General features: G+C 46.5%; 2 protein-coding genes across 3 annotated transcripts in view; one reads left to right on the top strand and one right to left on the bottom strand.

Moving 5' to 3' along the window:
• The first annotated feature begins 215 nt into the window (after nucleotides 1-215).
• LOC6595459 overlaps nucleotides 216-19,520 on the top strand; it is a 69,020-nt gene continuing 49,715 nt past the window's right edge. Inside the window, exon 1 of one of the 2 annotated variants that reach the window (XM_026988487.1) lies at nucleotides 216-1,862. In XM_026988487.1, coding sequence (XP_026844288.1) covers nucleotides 570-1,862 — 1,293 coding nt within the window. In that variant the 5' untranslated portion in view covers nucleotides 216-569. The remainder of the gene's footprint in view (nucleotides 1,863-19,520) is intronic. The other variant, XM_026988488.1, reaches the window with a different exon arrangement.
• Nucleotides 4,991-19,520, bottom strand: part of LOC6595463 (dynein-1-beta heavy chain, flagellar inner arm I1 complex) — a 106,661-nt gene continuing 92,131 nt past the window's right edge. Inside the window, exon 7 of the mRNA XM_002020860.2 lies at nucleotides 4,991-5,144. The gene's annotated coding sequence lies outside the window, so the exon portion shown is untranslated. The remainder of the gene's footprint in view (nucleotides 5,145-19,520) is intronic.

The raw sequence follows: 19,520 nt of genomic DNA, 5'->3' as shown, positions 1-19,520 counted from the left end.
CGCAAAAAGTAAAAAAACAAAATTGAACCAGAATATAAAACATAAAAGTGTCTAAAATCACACAAAATTTTTGGTCTCAAGTAAAAGTGAAAAACTGTACAATAAAAATACAAAATAAATTGCATTATTTAAGAGTATTCCAAAGTGGGAAACCATTGAAAGAAAATTAATTGCGTTTCCTCGAAAAATTTTCCAGATGACAAATTGTTGTAAAAAGTGAAAATAAGTGTCGTAAAATAATCTGCGTGCCATTAACGAGAACAATTAAAATTCCCTTTATAAAAAGTTGGGAGAATAAACAGAAAGAAGGGAAATACACATAGAACAAGTGTCGGCAAGTGTCGGCCAGTGTCAAAACATAAAACGCAAGAAGCAATAAGCAATAAGCTCACAAAACAAAGGAAAATATTTAAAAAAATGAATATATATAAAGCAAAATAAATATACACAAACAGAAGATCAAACGACAAAGAGAATTCCACAAAAAGAGCGTACGAAAAAAGTGAGACAAAGGCAGAGAACAGGGGATCTCTCAGCTGGTATTTAAGAGGCCGAAGGTAATACTCGAAATGGCGATGCCTCCCCAAGGAGGCGGCGGGGGCAGTGGGGGACCACTGACCCCCAAGTTCGTGGTGATTCTGCTAGTGCTGGTACCCCTCATCAGGGCCGGGGGGGACGCCAAAGGAACGTCGACGGTGATCACCACAACAGCTCCGCAGATGGGAAACCGCAGTCCCCATCAGCAGCAGCGTCTGCAGCTCTTGCAGGAGGCCCAGCAGCTGGAGGCGGCCCACCAGCACCACCACCACCTGAGGCACGAGCAGCATCTGCGTGCGGAGCTCGAGGGGAACCATAAGCCGCCGTCTGTGGGCGTCGGACCTGGAGCTGCCACGGCCATGAAGCTATTCGATCAGCAGCTGCCGCCGGCGGCCACGGGACAGCAGCAGCACCATTTGCGTCATCACAACCGCCACCACGTGACCTGGGAGCAGAGAGTCTTCCCCTCGCTGCGTCACCAGCAGCACCGCCTGGCCATGAGCTCCACTCCAAGACCCGCCGTCACCACCGAGGCCCCCCATCCACCCCACTCGATGATGGGCAATCACAGTCGCTACTTCGATCGCGATGGAATATACCCGCCATGGGCTGAGCCCAGGTCTACGCGGGGACCCAACTGGCGGCAGGAGGTGGACACCTCCTCCGAGGACGATGACGATGACGATGATGACGACGACGATGATGAGGACTACGAGTACGAGGAGGACTCCGGCTCCAATGCTGTGGACGAAGAGTTGGCCCGACAAATGCCGCGCTATTCGCTCTTCAGTCAGAAGCTGCCGCACATCGAGTCGAAGGAGGAGGAGTACGATGCCTACGACCAGTCCGACGAATCGGACATGAACTCCAGCAGGAACAAGCATCCCAGTGTGGGTAATTCACATGAGAAGGCTGCGGCCAAGAGGAACATCTTCGACTGGCTCTTCAAGAGGGACAAGGAGAAGGAGCAGAACCTGGAGCAGGACAAGCAGAAGACCCATAGGGACCGTGCTCTGGTGGTAGTCAGGAAGCCGCACACGACAGAGAGACCCACAGAGAAGGCCACGGAGAAGCCCACAGTGAAGCCAAAGCTGCAGCTAATCGACGCCAATCTCCAGGAGGTGGACGAGGAGGACTCCTCCGACGACACCGACACCGACGCAGACTCCGACTCCGAGGAGAGCTTCTCCAACGAGCAGTGGAACAAAATCGAGCACGAGCACCATCTCAAGCAGCAGAAGCACCAGAAGGAGCTGCAGGCCCTGCGGGAGACCAGTCGCAACACCCCGCTCATAAGGGGAGCCTCTTACAACATTGAGAATGAGGTGAGTCGTTGGGGTCTGGCATTGCGCCCATTGTGTGCGCTGATAAGGCGGCGTCTCATCTCCGTCCACAGATTCCATGATGTCATTAGCTTTTGTTGCTGCTCTCCCTGATCACTGACATTGCTCCATTGTTGTGCGGGGCTGAGGGGGCACGAGGGCAGCCCCCTCTGTCTGATAAGCGACATGCCTGTACGATGGCAGCCAGGGGATTCATTCAGACATTTCCACAACAACAACAACAGCAGCAACAAAAAAGCTGTGGCCACAAATGACCAACAGATTTCGGAGGGGGTCTACGAGAATTTGGTTGTGGTCTCGGTTTCGGTTTCGGTTTCGGTTTCGAGTTTGATTTTGATTTTGGTGATTACTCAGTCGGTAAATCCATAAGTAAACAGAATAGAACACTGCGAGAAATGAGTGGAACTCTGGAGGTTCGTAGTAAAAGGGAATCCATTACATGGAGGCATTGCTGGGCAGTTATTTCCAAAATGTCATTACGATCTCCTACCACACATTTCTCCCAGTGCTTTGGCACAGAACGCACTGACCATGGCTAATGCCGTTTGCATTTTGGCTTACAACAACAGCAATGCCCCATTTACAGGCAATGCGAAACAGCAACTACAAACAATTTCGCTTTGCCCCCTGTTCTTGTCAAATATTTACCCAGTGTCGTAAAAGGCCAGGGGCGTGTGTTTGCGGGGGGAGGGGGCGGGGCGACCAGCGGGGCGTTCTTAGAGGGGGGGATGGGGCACCGGACAGCAGCTGGCGCTTGTCGCATTTGCACTTTTTGGTTGACCATTCACCGTTCACCACTCACCACTCTCCATTGCTGGTTGGCTAATTGAAAGCAGCAGCACAGTAGCAGAGACAACAGTTACACCAACAATTACAACAACAACACCTGCAACATCAACAACAACAACAACAACTACAACGACATCAGAACGAGTTAAAAACAACAGATACAACCAGCTTCGAAACGACACCAACAAGTTCAACAACAAGAGAGCCAGGGCCAGATGCACGTAGCGAATATGCTGATACCCTTGCAGACCCATCAAATGATCTGCTAGATAATGTAGAAATCAATCTTTGAGTTGGGTGTCTTCCATGTAAAGAAATCTGCAGTTTTCAAAGCTTTGCTGGATAATCCTTCCTTTCCCGGAATAGCCATGGGTACCCTCTGCAAAGGGTACAGCAATTAATTTGCTGCATTTGATTTGCACTTTTTGGATTCCCTTCCCTTCCACTCCATGTTCCTGCTTTGAGCTGTTGTTTGTTGTCAGTGTTCGTATTATTTATTTTTTCTGCGGCGAACGTCCAATTTTAATTGCATTTTCATGCGTTTCTTTGATCCTGCGACCCTCAGGTCAGGTCTGTCCTTTGCTCAGCGTAATTACCTCGAAAAAGGACAAATTAAATTAGCCCCAAAGCAAATAATATTGGTTCTGCGGGAGGGAAGCCCCAGTGGAGCGGAACCCACTAGTTCCGGCGGGAAATTGCAGCTAACCAGAACTCTCTGTTGTTGATTTTAGTGCTGGCTGTTTGTTTTTATTGGCCAACCATTTTGACTTTACTGCAGCCCGAACGGCAGTTAGCTGTGGAGCCCCTGTCACTGAAATGAGTGGCTCGCACTTGATGTCTCCGGGTAATCGATGTCATTAAGTCGAGCGACGGGAGAAGATAAACTTCATCGAGAACTGCCATGGCCTTAAAGTTTACAGTTTACAGTTTACAGTTTACAGTTTGATGCGAAACCAGTCAGTAAATGGCAAAAGTTCTGTACATTGGAAACCAGAAGTACCCGAAATCCGATTCCCAAAAGCGTGAAGGGCACTCGTATTTGCACAGATATTTATCTATGTATAATGTGCCCAATATTTGGGGGATTTAATGACATGATTTGGCTAATTTATAACAAATATTAGCGTCACTTATCCGCAAATAGTAATGGTCCAAACCATTTCCGGTTGCAATATATTTTATGATTTATGATTAGCCCCGAAACATTTTTGTCACCTCATAAACGTCCTCAATTATTTCGCCCGATTAATGTCAATTTAAATGTTTGCCAACGCAATCAACATTAAATCCCATATCCGAATAAATATTCCAGATAATTCAAAACATAATCCGAAATTTAAATTTGAGTTAAGTGCTCGGTCGGTGGCGGGCCAATTTCCCGGCGAAATGTAAATTCGAAATGCACTCGAAAATATTGTTAACAGCTAAACAAACACTCGGGGAAAGCCAGCAGCAACAATGAAGGCAAACAAAATAAAACAATAAAAAAATTAACAACGAATTGCAACAACAACAAAGACCAGCTGCGTGTAAAACAACAGTGGAAACAAAAGTGTAACAGCAATTGAAGGTTTTTCGAGGGGGTGCCACCCCCTGGATCCCCAGATACACCTTGCCACCGTGCCACCGTGCCACCGTGCCACCTTGCCACAGTCGCAATCACCATCCTTTGCCCGCCAGAACAATACAATTAACACATGTCTGCGGATGAGGACGCCGGCTACTGTGCAGGATGTGTCTTTCACCTTCCCTTCGGGGCCCCTCCTCCCGGCGTGTACGTCCTTCCGCTCTTCCTTCCTTCCCTCCCCCATCCCTCCCTCCGCTTTGGAGAGCCGTCGTTCGTGCCACATTTCAATTGTGTCTCCGCCTCGATGTTAACAAGCCCCGACTCGTGCATTTTGCCCTACTTACTCGTAAATACATCATTTAATTGCAAACATAACATTTTGCATTTAAGCCCGTCGCTCGTGCTTCTTCGCTTTTTGTTGCAGCTTTAATTTGTTTTTCTTTTTTGTGTATTATTTACTTCGTTTGGCTGTTCATTAATGTATTGCGGTTGAAGTGGCTCTGATTTTTAATGGAAGGCCAGTGGGATATGTCGAGTGTTTGCAGAAGAAGCAAGGAAATTGCATTAATTTGTGCATGAAAATTACTTAATTTGCCCGCCCCTCGTCAAGTACAGGGGAGCTCTGGTACACAGAAAAGGAGTTAGTAAATTAAAACACAGGAATGTTCTCCTCAGTGGGGTTCTGTACTGTACCAAATACACAATTATATATTTCACTATACAGCAAACATTTCTTGAATATTTCTCTTAATTACAAAAATGCAAAATATTTCATAATAGATCAGATTAAATTTAAATCCCATGTCAAAGCTCTCCGGGGAATATATAACATGAATCCTGGTAATCCCTCTAAGCCGGCTTCGTTTCGTTTCGTTTCGTTCCATTCATGCATGTTTTTCCTTACAAAACTGCAAAAAAAAGAGAAACATTTTCAATGCAAATAGTATTTTCTCTTTTTGGTTTCCGCTTCCTGTTAAAGGTGTTTGAAAAACATTTGAAATGCAATTTGGTCAGTCCTTCAAGGTGTTCTCCATGGTGTGCGGTGTTGTGTTGTGTTGGTGTGTTGTTGTTGAAGCTTTTGGTGTGTGTTTTATTTCTGGTTGTACGCTTTTGCAGTTTCTACTCCAATTTTATACAGTTTTTGATGGTTTCTTGTAGTTGTGTGCATGTTTTCCCGTACTTTTTGAATCGTTTTTCTATTCTGTTGTTGTTGTTGGTGTAAATTTGTTGGCAAGTCTTTTGCAGGCTTGAAAGGTTCTGCTTCCTTCGTACATTCTTTCTGAACTCTTTGCTGAACTCTAATGCATATCCTTCATTTGCACTCCCACACACTTGTTCAGGCCTGCCTCTGTCTCTGCCCCTGCCCCTGCCACACCCCCAAACACTCTTGCTCTTGTTTCTGTAGTAGTTTTCCCCCTAAGCTTTTACCAGCCTTTTGTGGGTGTCTTTTCCTATATTGCCTGCCTGCTGTTCCTCTTCCTGTTCCTGCTACTGTTGCTTCCTTCCAGGCTGTAGCTTTTGTGGCCTTCTTTCTTTCATTCTGTATGTTTGCCGAGTATTGACAGAGCAGTAAATGGGAGAAGAGCGAGAGAGAGGGAGGGAAAAGATGATACCAAGAGTGGAGCTTAGCTTCTGTACTTACTTATATCGAAATGTCAAAAGCGGTTAAGCAAACGCAACGAAAGTTCATCTCATCACTTGCCACCCGCTGGTGTGCCTGAAGGCTGAAGGCTGCCACAGCCACAGCGGTTGCACTGACCTTGGGGCTAGAACCAGCGGGAGCGCAGTGTGGCTTATAGGCAATCGCTACTCACGGATAATGGAGGGGTAACGTACTGATAGCTACTTATAGAAAAAGACAGATGGAGGAGAAGCGTAGAGGCGACATTAACTTGAACAGAATCCGACTTTAAGCCTCCACGAAACAGCCAGTATCGCCTCAACATCAATCTATGATGGACCCACTTTCAGTTTCAGTTTCTGTTTAAATTTGAGATACATTTTGTATATGTTTTGCTTGGCAATGTTGCCTCCTCTCCTGTTTGTGCTGGCTCTGAGTGCTTTTGGTTTCTCCTTATTTGGATCATCATCCTCAGAGCATCATTGTGCCCCTCTTCGGTCGAGTTTTCTTTCCTTAGATGCTTCTGATAACTTTTTCTGTTCTGTTATTTATTTTAAAGCTTGCTCTCGGTTTTTCTTTTATTGATTTCGACCAGCAACTGGACGCTTGGGACTGGTCGAGTGGTCGACGGGTCGACGGGTCGCTTTCCTTTTGTAATTACTCGCTCGGTTGTGGGGGATTTTCCTAATTATTTTTTAGTTATTTCTTCATTGTGTGGCCAGTGCTGATGATGACATTTTCCAGCTAATTTCCACCCGCATTTCAAACATATTTCTCTTTGTTTTCGCCCCGTTATTGGCAGTGCTTTCCTGGTCTGCTTCACCTCTGGTTTTTCTGTTCCTGCGGCATTCATTAAGCCGTCCAGTCGGTGCTGTGCCAGTCGGTGCCGTGCCCCGAGGAACTGTGAGTACGAGTACTACATCATTTGAAAATAATTTCGCCATTTTCCCACTTTGCCCCATGGAAAAACACTCTTCTGGCCCACGTTATGGCTGGCTGCTGAGACATTTTCCATTGCACAACTTGTGCTTACTTATTGTCTCCAGATTGCTCCGCATTCAATGTTCTCTTTTGGCAGACTCTTTTTAAGCTCCTCTGGAGGGGTCTCCGGGCTCTTGACTTGTGCCCGTGCTCCCCATAATTTATAGCCGCTTCCAATATAAATTTCGAGAAATTATTTTCTCGTATTTCCCCTCTCGCTCTGAACCGAAAAAGCAATATAAATTCTCGCAACTAATTGGCAATGTTTGCCGTTGTCTTGTCGGTTTTGGTTTTGGTTTTAATACTCGTAGAGTCTTGCCAGAGTTGACAGAGTAGCCAGAGTTGCCCGAGGCAACTCCAATGACTTTATTAGACTGAAAAGATTACATATGTATGTGCAGGGGTCTATACAGCCCCCACTTCGCACTCCGCACTCCGCACTCCGCACTCCGCACTCCCTTTTCCTTTCGGTTGAATCTTTCTTTGTGGCACACACATGCTGCAATGGAAATTCTTGGAATGCCGCGAAATCTTCAGCGGCTTCGTCACTTTATAAATCATGCCACACTCGCACACAAAACATGCTCCCAGACGCACTCAAGAGGGGGAATGGGAGGTGGCAGCATTGTGGTAGCGACGATAGCAGTTTGTTAGTTAATCTGACAGAAAACTGTTTGTCAGTGGAGGCAAGGCAAAGCGATATGTATCTGCGTATCTGTTGAATGCATTCGCAGTTTGTCGGTTTGTCGGTTTGCTAGTTTGTCAGTTTTCCAGTTTGTTTGCTCAGCGAGAGCTCAAATCATTTACAGCACTCCGGCCTTTGTCTGTGCGTCAGCTTGCATTTTAGTAACTGAAGACACATGGCTCTGGAGCTCTTGGCTTCCCTTTCAATCGCTGACTGATGCCGACTTTGTGATTGATTTGATGATGAGCTTCAGCTTCAGCTTCAACATCGGCAACAGCAGACGATGCCTTCATTGAAATGCATGTCGGGATTGGGCCGGGCCTCTAGTTAACCCATGAATCGGGGTCAAGGTGGATGGATTGTCGGGGTGTGTTTACAGTTAGAACTGCATTACGATCCGCGATCACGTGGCCATGATATAAGCGCTGGCTTGGAGAGCCCTGGTGACATAAATACTTTATTACGTGACGAGAAATTCTGAAATTCTGTTCTCTGGACAAGTGAGAGAATGACCATTTTAGTTTATGCTTAATGTGAATGACTGTATGGATATGGATGTGGATGGATGGATGGATATGTGCCACCAGCAATTACCATATAACTTTACAATTCTCTCGAGCAAAATCGATTGGTCAAAGAAGTTTCTTTATTGAAGCGGATATATCAAAGAAGTCGATTGATTCTGGAAAATTTCAAAGGGAGTTTCCCCAGGGCCTCTGTTAAACGATCATAATTGATCGTATCTCGTATTTTTTCTGTCAATTACGATCATTTAACAGAGCAATAGCCGCGAGAGCGTACGACTATGATGGGCAGAATGGAAATCAGGGATTCAATAAGATCTGGGTGTCGAATAAGGTCAAAGTTTGACTTTTTTGACAGGCATTAGCCTACCGATGTGATCGATTGGATTCAGATAGGTTATGGGTCATCGATCTATCTGAGTTCTGGCCCAGAGTTGTATCTTGTGAGACCTTCCTTCCATGCAACAAATCTTTAAGTATTCTTCACTTTGTAATCAAATTTCCGTTGTGTTGAATCCCAAACCCAGTTCCTTTGTTCTGTAATTCGAACAACTCAAACACTCACTCCCTCTTCCTTTGGCCTTGTCAAGGCCGCTCCTTGCTGCTGTTATTTCTCGTACTTTACAGCCAGCAAAACACCTTTAAATCATGCCCAAACATTCTGGTAATCTAATATCCAAGTCCAAAAGCCCCGCCCGAATGGAAAATGCTTTTATTTCACGCAACACTTGCAAGTGACAAAGCAACACCCACAACGGCACACAGATCCCAACAGCAACAACAACAACAACAACAACAACAACAGCAACAACAACATTGAAAATAACACGCTTGTCAAAAGAGTCCAACGATAAATCATGACCAGCAAACGAAAATATTTTTGTTGACGCGTTGGCTTGTTGCAAGTCCATTGCGAAATGCTTGCCCTACAAAAATCCGCCTCCCCTCAAACAAACTGTGGGGGGGAAAGAAAAACGAGAGAGAAAGGTTAGTGTTAATCGGAGATCGAAGATAGAGATACACTTACGGAGTGGATTAGATTGAAACTGATGGAAGTCTAGTAGGAAGAGCATAGCTGGAATATCTTTTAAGATATAATAAACCATCTAGTCGTGGGGGTACAGACTTTGAGAGGGAATTACTTCCTAAACAGTCAAAATCCCAATACCCTCTGTGAAAAAAGGGTATGAAATGTCCGCAAAAGACAAATTTAAAGTCGTGTTAGGCACATCGTGGATGTGGAGGGGTTACAGAAAGAGTAGAGTGGGGGGGAGGGCCTGTCACGGTCATGCCTGCAGTGCCCCCCCTTAGAAAAACAACCAAAACTGTAACTAAAGCGAACCATTGAGCCATTGAACCGCAAATAGAGGCACAAAAACAGAAAAATCCAACTGAAAATAAAAGACTCCATTTTTCTCGCTGAGACACAAAGATATAAAAGTATCTGAAACCCATTTACGAGCATGGAACGGTGTGTGTTTGGTGAGTTCTAATTCATCAAACGCAACGGATAAATCAAATCGGACTCGGACTCCGACACCGAGAAGTAAATGTCGATTTTTGATGATCTGTAGCCCCCCCCGCCCCGCCCCGCTTCCACCGGTGTCACCTGCTGTGCGCATTGTCCACCTGTCCCTGGGTTTGATAGTGGTACTTCTTTTTGGTTTTTTACTTCTTTGTGGGTGCCTCGATGTAATCTCAGCTCTTCACACACTTTCAAGTGGAAAATCCAGAGAATAAAGGTCAAAGGTTGCCTTGCAAATGTCTTTATCCAATACGAGTATGTATTGAAGTTGATGCATTGCCCGTTTGGTCATTAAAAATTTAACATAAATCTTTTGAGTCGCTTATGCCACACTCTTGGGACCCTCCATCCGTGTATCTGTGGCTGTGTGCGTCTGTCTGGTATGTGTGTCAAAAAGTCGCAGCAAATTGCAAACCCATTATATGACACAGACTCTTGCATACATATGGATAACGTAAGGGGCCCGATTATGGACCCGAGGCAAGGGAGAGACTCTCCGGCGAACGAGAACTCGAACACACACCCACCTGAGAGTGTCACACACAGAGATACAGATAGAGAGTGTGTGTGTGTGTATCTTTGCCTCTGACAAGTGTCACACAATTTCGGTTGGATGCACCGTGTGACCAGATATTAGATCTTATCCAAAGTTGCATTCCATTCGAAGCAAAATAGTCTAATATTTACTGGATTTTCAATCCCTTTAATGGTCATGTGGGACTTTCATCAATTGTACAATTCCGTACTTCTACAATTCTTCATCAAATATTGAAAATAAAATAATCAAAAGTTATGGAATCACAATAGATGAACCCTAAAGAACGTGCCCATCCTATGAGTATTTATAGAACTTGTCCAGAAACCATTCTTCCACCTTTGATATAGATTTGACTTCCTTAGAGATGCTATACTCTGAAATGTATTATCTATAGATTGCTGCCAAAGAGTGACATTTAACATTTAAGCCAAATCGTTGGAATTAAAATATCTGCAAATACCTCCACAATTAATTAATAAAGCAAATACCTGACTGGTCGGGGCGCTCTGTCCGATTAGGCGCTGACAAATAGCTCCAGTGACTTGCCCATTCACTTGATTAATACCCGTGTCATGGCACAAGTATTTCCAAGCACTCGGACCACTGTAAGCCTCAGCTCATTTGGCATTACCAAAGTCGACGCTGACTCGGACAAGACCCGAAAAAAGACACTGCCCGAAAGATATGCACTTTTTGACAGCTAAATCAATAAACATAATTTTGGGCCGTGACAAGAGTCGAATCTGCTGCACTTAGTGCCAGTGCCAGTGCCAGTCGAATGTTGAATGCTGAATGCTGAATGCCCCCAAATGGGGCTGCTGTCATGGGGGGTCCGTATCGGACTCTGGCATTTGGCAGATTGACAAAAATTTTAATTAATGTCTGTTCTGTTCGGCGGCCTGCGAGGATGACTCAATTTTTGTTGGCTTGGCATCTGATAAGAGCAGGGGTCCGCATAGGTCACGACTCTTGTCTGTGTTGTGTTGTTGCCTCTTCTGCCTGCCAGCAGCGTCACAATTTATGACATTCGAAATTGTTGAGAGACAGCGCTGAGGCCGAAGCCGAAGCCGAAGACAGCAAATTGAATGCCAATGCCAGGCCCATCATCCATAAATCGTCTAATTGATTCGATTGGCATAAAGAAAAAGCCCAGTAGCGGACAGCCAGTACGAGCACCTCCTCTCCATCCATCGATGATGGATTTTTTCTTGTGTTTCTGTTAAATTGTTAGAAATTTCCAACGTCTCGAGTTGCACTCGGCTTGCATTATGCATGAGGAGTTGTTCGAATCGGAATCGGACTCGGACTCGGACTCGGAGTCAAGTTCGTTCGCGGACATCGCGGACCGCAGATGGCGGCGGCGGCGGCGGCGCTTGACATGCGGACAATGCATCAGTAAATTTCATCAATATTTCATTTTCAGCATTTCGATTGGCCCCAGCCACACATCGGGCTCTGGCATTTTGTATAAGCGATTTTCTTTTATTACACAATTTCATTTCAATTTTATTGGATTCCGATTCGGCTCGTTGGTTCGCCGGTCCGCCGGTCCGCCGGGGGGGAGAAACAAAGCCCAAAGCCCTCCAAAGTCTTGAAAACAAGACACGAACTTGGGGCACCACACCATCGAAGGTGTTTTGTATATCCAGGGCTTATAACGGGGTGTCTTAATGGCTTGGGTGGGGTTTTCTTGGGGATAGTGTGGGGTGTGGAGTGTGGATTTTGACACTTTCGCTTCTCAATAAACTTCGATTGGGCTGCACACCCAAAAGAGGCTTTAAGGGCATTTCGGGGTTCTCTCCCTAAAGGGGTTCTGCAAGAGGTTAATGCAGCATTTATTTATTGCTTGGATACTGCTAGAATTTCACAACTTTGATGGAAGTTTATTAAAAGAAACAAAGTCAAGGTGCAGATGATACATAAATACATTTCTTGCCGGCAATGAGGCGCGGCATTTTTAGATATTGTGAAAGATTGTGAACAAAATAGACCTCTGCTTAGTTTTATGAATCATAAATATTAGGGGCTTTTTAGAGGAATTTGTTAAATGTATAATTCAGAATTTACACGAATCTTTAATTTGTCAAACAAGTGGATTTCGATTTGATCGAATCAGTGGAGGTTCCACCCTAGAACCTAGGAACCTGAAGAGTTAGAACCAGTAGAGAACGTGTGTCTGTGGAGGTGGAAAGTGGGTGAAGGTTCCAGTCTCAATTGTGGTTATGGTTTGTCTTCACGAATTATATTTATATTTGTATTTATAAAATCACAATTAAAGTTCGATGGAGGAACCTTTGGAGCCAGCGAAGGTCTGCTTCATGTTTGGCTAATTCCCAGAACTCACGATTATCTCCATAAATCAAATTTGATTTTTTCGCAAACATAAAAGTCCCTTGCTGCTGCTTCTGCACTCTCTGATGTCGTAATTTGCATATTCCATCCATCCATCCATCCGGCCATCCGTTCATCCAGCGACTCCCATCCGCTTTCCATTGTTACCCCTTCCTGGGCTCCCCTCCGCCCCTCCGCCCCTCCGCGCCCCGCCCCATCTGCCATCCGCCTTCCACTTGGATGGTGCTGCACCTGCTGTGCGCTTCATCAACCGCAAATCGCTGGAACATTGAGGGGCCCTCGAGGTCAGCTCATAAACTAAACGATATCAAAAAGCCGAATGCTTGCTGGCTTGGTTAATCACTTCATCAACGTCCAAATCGAACACAAATCAGCCCCCAAACGGAGCGGAGTGTGGAGTGGAGGTGGCACGAGGTGCAATGGATTCTAGAGTCCGTTGGCAAACAAATTTCAGAGTCATCAAAATCATTTTTTTGGCATACCCTTTTGAAGAGGGTATCATGGTTTTTGCAGAGCAGAATGGGAAGACTGTGTTCGCTACATCTATGGGATTCATCGGCATTAGTGCGTGAAACTATGATATTAATAGTTCCTTTAGTTCTAAAGACTTTTCACTCATCATATATTTGGTTTACCTCCCAGATTGGACTTCAAAGATCACAGCTCTGTCGTTATAGAGTCCCAATTATGATATAGTATATTATGGTAATTCCAAAGCCATCTGCTGAGTAGCGCATTAGCCGATAGATCTTTGTCTTCTCAACTGCAACTCGCAGTGGAGTCTGCTCCCCAGACTCCAAGGGTATGTGGACTTTGATGCGCCGTGGATTTTTTTTCGCTTTCTCGTTCGTGGCCTTCGTGTCCACCGCGGGGCAGTTGCACTCTTCACGTTGAAATGTGCTCTACGTGGCTGGGCTTTGGTTTCTGTTTGCTGCCAGACAACCGCGATGACGACGACGATGACTATGACGGTGCCGACAGCGACGACGGCGACTACGTCTACGACTACGACTACGACTGCTAACTAATAATTGCCAAAGGCAGGCCACGGTGCAGCGCGGATGGGATGGGAAGGCGATGGCGATGGCGGTGGCGGTGGCGGCTGTGGAGACGGGGACGACAGGCAAATAAATTTGCACAGAGTTGCAAATCATTTGACAGGCGGCTGCCGTCGCGCCGCACCGAAGCTAAGAGATTTAGCTGCTGCCTTTTTGTTGGCTCTGGTGCATTTTTGCTTTTGTTTGTTTTGCGCAAAACTTTGGCTGCCGGCTACCGACTGCCGACTGCCGGCTGCCGACTGCTGCTTTTGCTTTCTGCTGCTGGCTGCTGGCTGCTGGATGCTGGCACTTTGATGATGTCATATGCAAATTCCCCTCAGCAAACGAGCAAGCTGCAGCCCCGGACCGAGAGACAGACAGATGCCAAATTTTCATAGCTAATCCGTGCTCGGTCGCAAAATGACAAAGGTGATGCTAATGGTGATGGATACGGCAGTCGATTGTGTTTCTTTCGATCGGAATGTTGGCTTGCGATTGCCTGTTCGTCTGTCTGTTTGTTTGTTTGCTCGCCAGCGACTTATGCCAGATATTTGACTTATTTTTTATCATTTCTTGCATCTCCTTTCAGGTGAGTTCTGGCGGACGTTTGAACGACATTTCAAGATTGATATTTCAGGTATGTGATAAGAGGGGAATGTGGTGTGTGGAACCTGGTTTTGGCTTGGAGTAGCTTCAGGCATACCTTCTGCAGAAAGCTTATTCGCGGAGTTCTTCTTAAGTAGGAGCCAGGACAAGGAAGATTATATGGAGATTGAAGGGTGTAGTGGAGAACAGTACCAGTTTCTTAGTACTACTAAAAGGTTAGGGATTGTACACCCTGTGGTCTCCTAGGTCTAAGTAGAGGTTCTGTTGATCTTCACCACTATTTCACCACCTATCTCGGCATAGATACATATAGACAGTACCTCCTTAAGTTCCCCCCGATAGTTATCGCCTTACCCCATTCAGTTCCTCCCAGAACAAATACAGGATGTTGTTGGCCTTTAAATTCCTCTCGTTGGGGCCCATCCTTGACCTCCACTTAACATAAAAGTTCCCTTTGTAATCAGTTCGCGTTCCCCATCGTTGCCATCCTCCCAGGGAGCTGCCGATGAAGCGCTACACGCAATTTGTACCTTGTTAAGGAGCAGGACCAGGCACCACGGCCCGAGCATGACTAACCAGCCTCCGCGCCCTACCCTGCCCCGCCCTGCCGCCCCTCCACCTGCTTCCCCCTTATGCTGGCCGGACATATGCCTAACGACCAATTAGTCACGTCAAATCATCATCACGAGCGCTCCCCAACCGCAGCCGCAAGTGCGAAAACAAGGGAGACATCGCCGTGACGGGCCCGGAAAGACAGAGGAGGAAAAGTACATAAAAGTACATTTTGAAAAAGGCAAAAAAGTGGAAAATGCAATAAAGCCAAAGTGATCGTGACCAATTGTTGGGCGTTGGTCAAGCAGCAGGCCACTGGACCAACAATTACCAATCAACAATCGCCAACAAACAGCACCGTGGAGCAGCAACAGAAGCAGCAACAGACGTGGAGCAACGTTTGGATATCTGCAAATATTTGTCCCATGCTGACGAACTTGTGGCAGCGCAGTGTCTCCCCAGACTGCCGCCTGCTGCCTGCCGCCTGCTGTTAGGCATTTCTGTGGAGAGGCTGGACTGCCAGTCAAGTGACCACAAAATGTGGTCCACACAAAGGCAAAAACCAGACCAGTCTGTCCCCACATCTGTGGACTTCCATAGCTGTCCGTTTGGACACCTTCAATCGGAAGAGATATATGTTTATGGGACGTGACAGGCGGCATAGAGTGCTATGTGAGGCGCAAAGAGAATTAAATATATTGGCCGTACGGCATTGATTCGACAATTGAATTTGCAAATTAACATCAGTTTTGGTGCGGATTTTTATTGCATTATATAGCGACAGCCCTGGGACATATGTGGCCCATGCAAATGAACACATTTCCCCCCAGAAACAGCAACAACCAGGGCGCAAAAAGACCGGCAGTCGGCGGAGAGAGGCAGTAACATGCTAAATCCATTTGGGGCGCGCAACCAAAGCCCCAACACAGCCGAAAATTCGGAATCCCAGTACCAGTTCCAGTTCTAGTCCCGGACCCAGACCCAGACCCGGACCCGGACCTAACCCAATGCCGTGTGGCGTGTGCCGTGTGGCGTGTGCAACGTGCAGAAAAACGAATTTCAAGCAGAAATTCAACAGCCAAAAAAACAGCCAACTGCGGGATGGACCAGAGGAAAACCGTCCTAACCGTGGAGCTCCCCCCTTCTGGCACACGAGACTCGCAATCGCCGCTCCCTCACGTACAATACGAGTGGTGGGCGCTATATTTTTTGTGCCTTTGTCCGACAAGGGTATGATGACTTTATCAAAAGCATTTAATACAGAAGGATGCAGACGGGAGTCCATCTCTGGCACTAGTCGAATCACTCTACGGCCTGTCCATCAAAGTGAGATGTCCAACCTGTTGATGCGCAGCTCAAGTGCTTATGGAATCGAATCAGGCCAAAGGGAAGGCACTGGGGAGGCCTCTATTGTTGGCTAAACTACTCCCAGATCTGCCCAGATTATTATTCCATATAATGCCCGTCTCCAAAAGAGTATCTCCACTTTTATCATGCATTTTTCAATGTGATTTTCATGGTTTGTTTTTCCTTTCGGGTAAGTGCAATCGCTTTCTGCGCCATACGCCCCCCTTGCTGGTGGCTGTCCCCCTTCTAAACCTTCTGCGAAATGGGTCTAGTGCATGCTCAGCAGCAAAGCATCGTCCTTTGTCCTTGCTGGCAGTGGCTGTGGCTGTGGCAGTGACTGTGGCAGTGGCTGGGGCAGCACTGTTCGCTGCGTGTTTGCCGGCAAACAAATAGAAAATAGAAAACGTTGCCCGCTGCTTGTCGCCATATGCTGGAAGGGAGGATTGACAGGCCACAGTGGGCCGAGGGGTGGGTGGAGTGGTTGGGGCGGAGGAAGCCGTGCCGCAGCAACTTGCCACATGCTAGGCATCCTCGATGGGCCGCAGCTGGGGCTGCAGTGCCACGCCGAAATTGAGTTTTCGGCCACGACTTGGATTTATTTGCATAGGAGACACAAAAATCGTAGAAGCTTCCATGGTAACACCAGATGAATGCCAGATATAAAGACGGGACGAGGGTCCGTCCGTGCAGGCGAGTGGGGTCGGGGCGATGTTTGTGGGCGTGTGCGACCCACAGCCCTTTGTGGCAGCTTATGAGCTCATGTGTCCTGGCCGTACACGGTCCTCAGCCCCAGCTTCAGCTCCGACATCGGGTCCGTCCCGTTCCTACAGCTCCTAATCCTGCAGCTGACCAAAGCTGCAGCCGGAGCCGGAGCCGGAGCCGGTGCCTGGAGCCTGGAGCTGAAGCTGAAGTGTAAATGCCGTCATAATGCTTGTACCGACATCAGCTTGACAGCTTTCACAGCCCCGCAGTCGTGTGGGCGTGGCACGTGGCTGACCAGGCCTTCGGAAGTGCTGCTGGCCAGGCTGGGGACACCACGTTCGGAAGAGGCCAAAGAGGTTGGCAGCCCCATGAATCCTCGTGGCGGCTTCTGCTTATTAGTATGCAGCTGTGCTCTCCTTGGGTCCAGAATGGTTGCTTGGCTGCTTCTGCTCATGAGCCTGGATGCCAGGACGCCAGGACGCCAGGACGCCTGAATGGCAGTGTCCGTGCGAGTGGAGTGCGTGTCTGTCACTGTCATGATTCAGTTTGCCTTAATTAATTTCGGACTGCTCTCGAACGGAGCCCAGAAATGCTGGCACAGGCCGTGCGATGTGTGAAATTAGCCTCGATTGTTCCGTTTGAAGGTGTACAGTGTGCACTCCGTAAGGCAGAGCTTGTAATCCATAAAGATCCCACAGATAACGGACGGATTTACCCAGTGAGACATAGAATAGTTGTGGTGACAATTTGATCTAGATTCAGGACGATAGCCAGTAATGGAAACCTTGTCATGAGAGCGCCATGTGGGTGATCGATTGCACTGCCATGCACTTAGAGTAAACGCGTAGATCTCTTGGAATACAAAATCCGTGCCATTCCCCCAATTAAATCGATTAAAAACTAAGCTCCCAATCGTCGGAACCGCTGTCAGCAGCACTTGCAACGCACTTGAAAGAACCCAGAGAGACGAGCGGCACTTTACACTTTTCGCAGTACACGCAATTTTTGATTACATTTCAATCTCCCCGATTTGGGCCGCGGATACGGGCCCACAGACGTACCCACTGCATCTGTGGAGCACAGAGCCCTCGTACTCGTAAAAAAAGAGCACTAAATGGGTCACGTGCCGAGCTGAAACGATTTGCGGAAAAATGCAAACTCAAACGCAGTCCGCGAAAAGCGTTTTCCCCCTCTCGAAGTCCCAGAAATCAGAGGGGGGAGGGGCGGCAAATCTCTGCGCAAAAATGCAGCTAGAAAATATCTATCAAAATTAAATTTCAGCTGCGATTGCACTCGAAAATAGAACTGAAATGTTGTTATTTTCCCAGTGACTGGGATACAGTGACTGCGACTGCGACTGCGACTGCTATTGCGATTGTGATTGTGATTTCGAGTTGATTTGTAACTTGATTTATGCAATTTGTGGCTGATTGTAGTTGTTGCCTGTTTGCTGGTCGTCGGGCATGTGATGGAGAGTGGAAAATATTTTTCAGCTTTGGGGTTCGATTTTTCGGTTATTGGGTTATTCATTTCAATTTGTAATTCAGTCAGATGCAACTTAATTTCGCAGCGAGAGAGTCCCACCCCCCCCTCTCCACTCCCACACACAGACGTGCGTTCTGTGGTGGCATTTTTGGGGGAATTCCCCCGCTCGATCGGGCTGCCACTGCAATGAAGAGCGATGCGACTATGATATGTGCCGTGACGACTGGTGTCTGTGTGTCTGTCTGTGTGTGTTTCTCATTTTTCTATTTTGCATAGAAATTATGGCAGTTGTTTTTCAGGCCGAAATGTGGTCTAGTCGAGCCGAGGTGTTGTCTGCATAATAATTGGAATTTTGTAGATGATTTCTGCATCGGCAGAACACGATGTTGGCAGCATATTTCGTTTACATTTGATTTGGATTTTGAGGATTTCCGAATGAATTTCTGTATATTTAAAAGTGCAGTTTAGTCGAGGTTTGTTTTTAAAGAAACATCTAGGGATGTGGCTGAGAACAATTAGGATATTGAACATACATATCTATAAGGAATATTCAAGAGCAACGTAGACCGGACATCAAACATCACATCATCACATGGCACAATACTTTCAGAGTATTCGGAGCATACTTATTCGAAATGAGGGTGGTCTATCTTTAGTATTATTATTGCTTGCTATCTACGCGAATCATTGGGTGCCTCTGGGGTGGTCTCCAGGTCCCCATTGGTCCCATTGGTTCGTCAGTATTACAAGGCATCTGGCAATATCCGTTTGCCATGGCTAACTAAGATCTATGTGGATACGGTTGCATTGGAAGCTTTAGTGGAGCTTTTCGTGCACTGAGCGTACATCTCTGATCAACAGAAGGGTACTAGCCTTGGCCCCATACCTGGCAATTGATGTGCACACATATTTGAAGTACGTGAATTGGATCCTCGGCGTTGTGACAACTGCAGTAGCCCGCACTTTGATTTGTCTAATATTGTACTTTCTGCCACGAAAATGTCTTAAATAAATAGCTTTTTTTAATGACAAAATGCAGTATTGGTGGGGTAGCATTTGGGGTCAATTTATCCATATCTCTAGCATCTATCCTAGGATGGGGCTATTCTGTTTAAAGTTCCACAAGCCATTTCCCATTTCACAGCTCTCTTTATTACCAAGTTTTTTCTTTACTTCTTTCTGGGACACAGAAATCCTCTGATTGCTCTTAGCCCAAAATTCGATTTTGGTAGAATATTTGCACGAATCTTTGGTTTTATTTGGAAGAATTTCGAAAATATAGTACGAAATAGTGAAGAATCCCCACATGGGGATTTTGGGTCACAGTCT

This window comes from Drosophila persimilis, unplaced genomic scaffold (assembly GCF_003286085.1).
Source record: "Drosophila persimilis strain 14011-0111.01,24,50 unplaced genomic scaffold, DperRS2 tig00000191-arrow-pilon, whole genome shotgun sequence".
NCBI classification, from domain to species: domain Eukaryota; kingdom Metazoa; phylum Arthropoda; class Insecta; order Diptera; family Drosophilidae; genus Drosophila; species Drosophila persimilis.
Note: the sequence above shows the minus strand (reverse complement) of the source record. Positions and strands in the feature narration are given on the sequence as shown.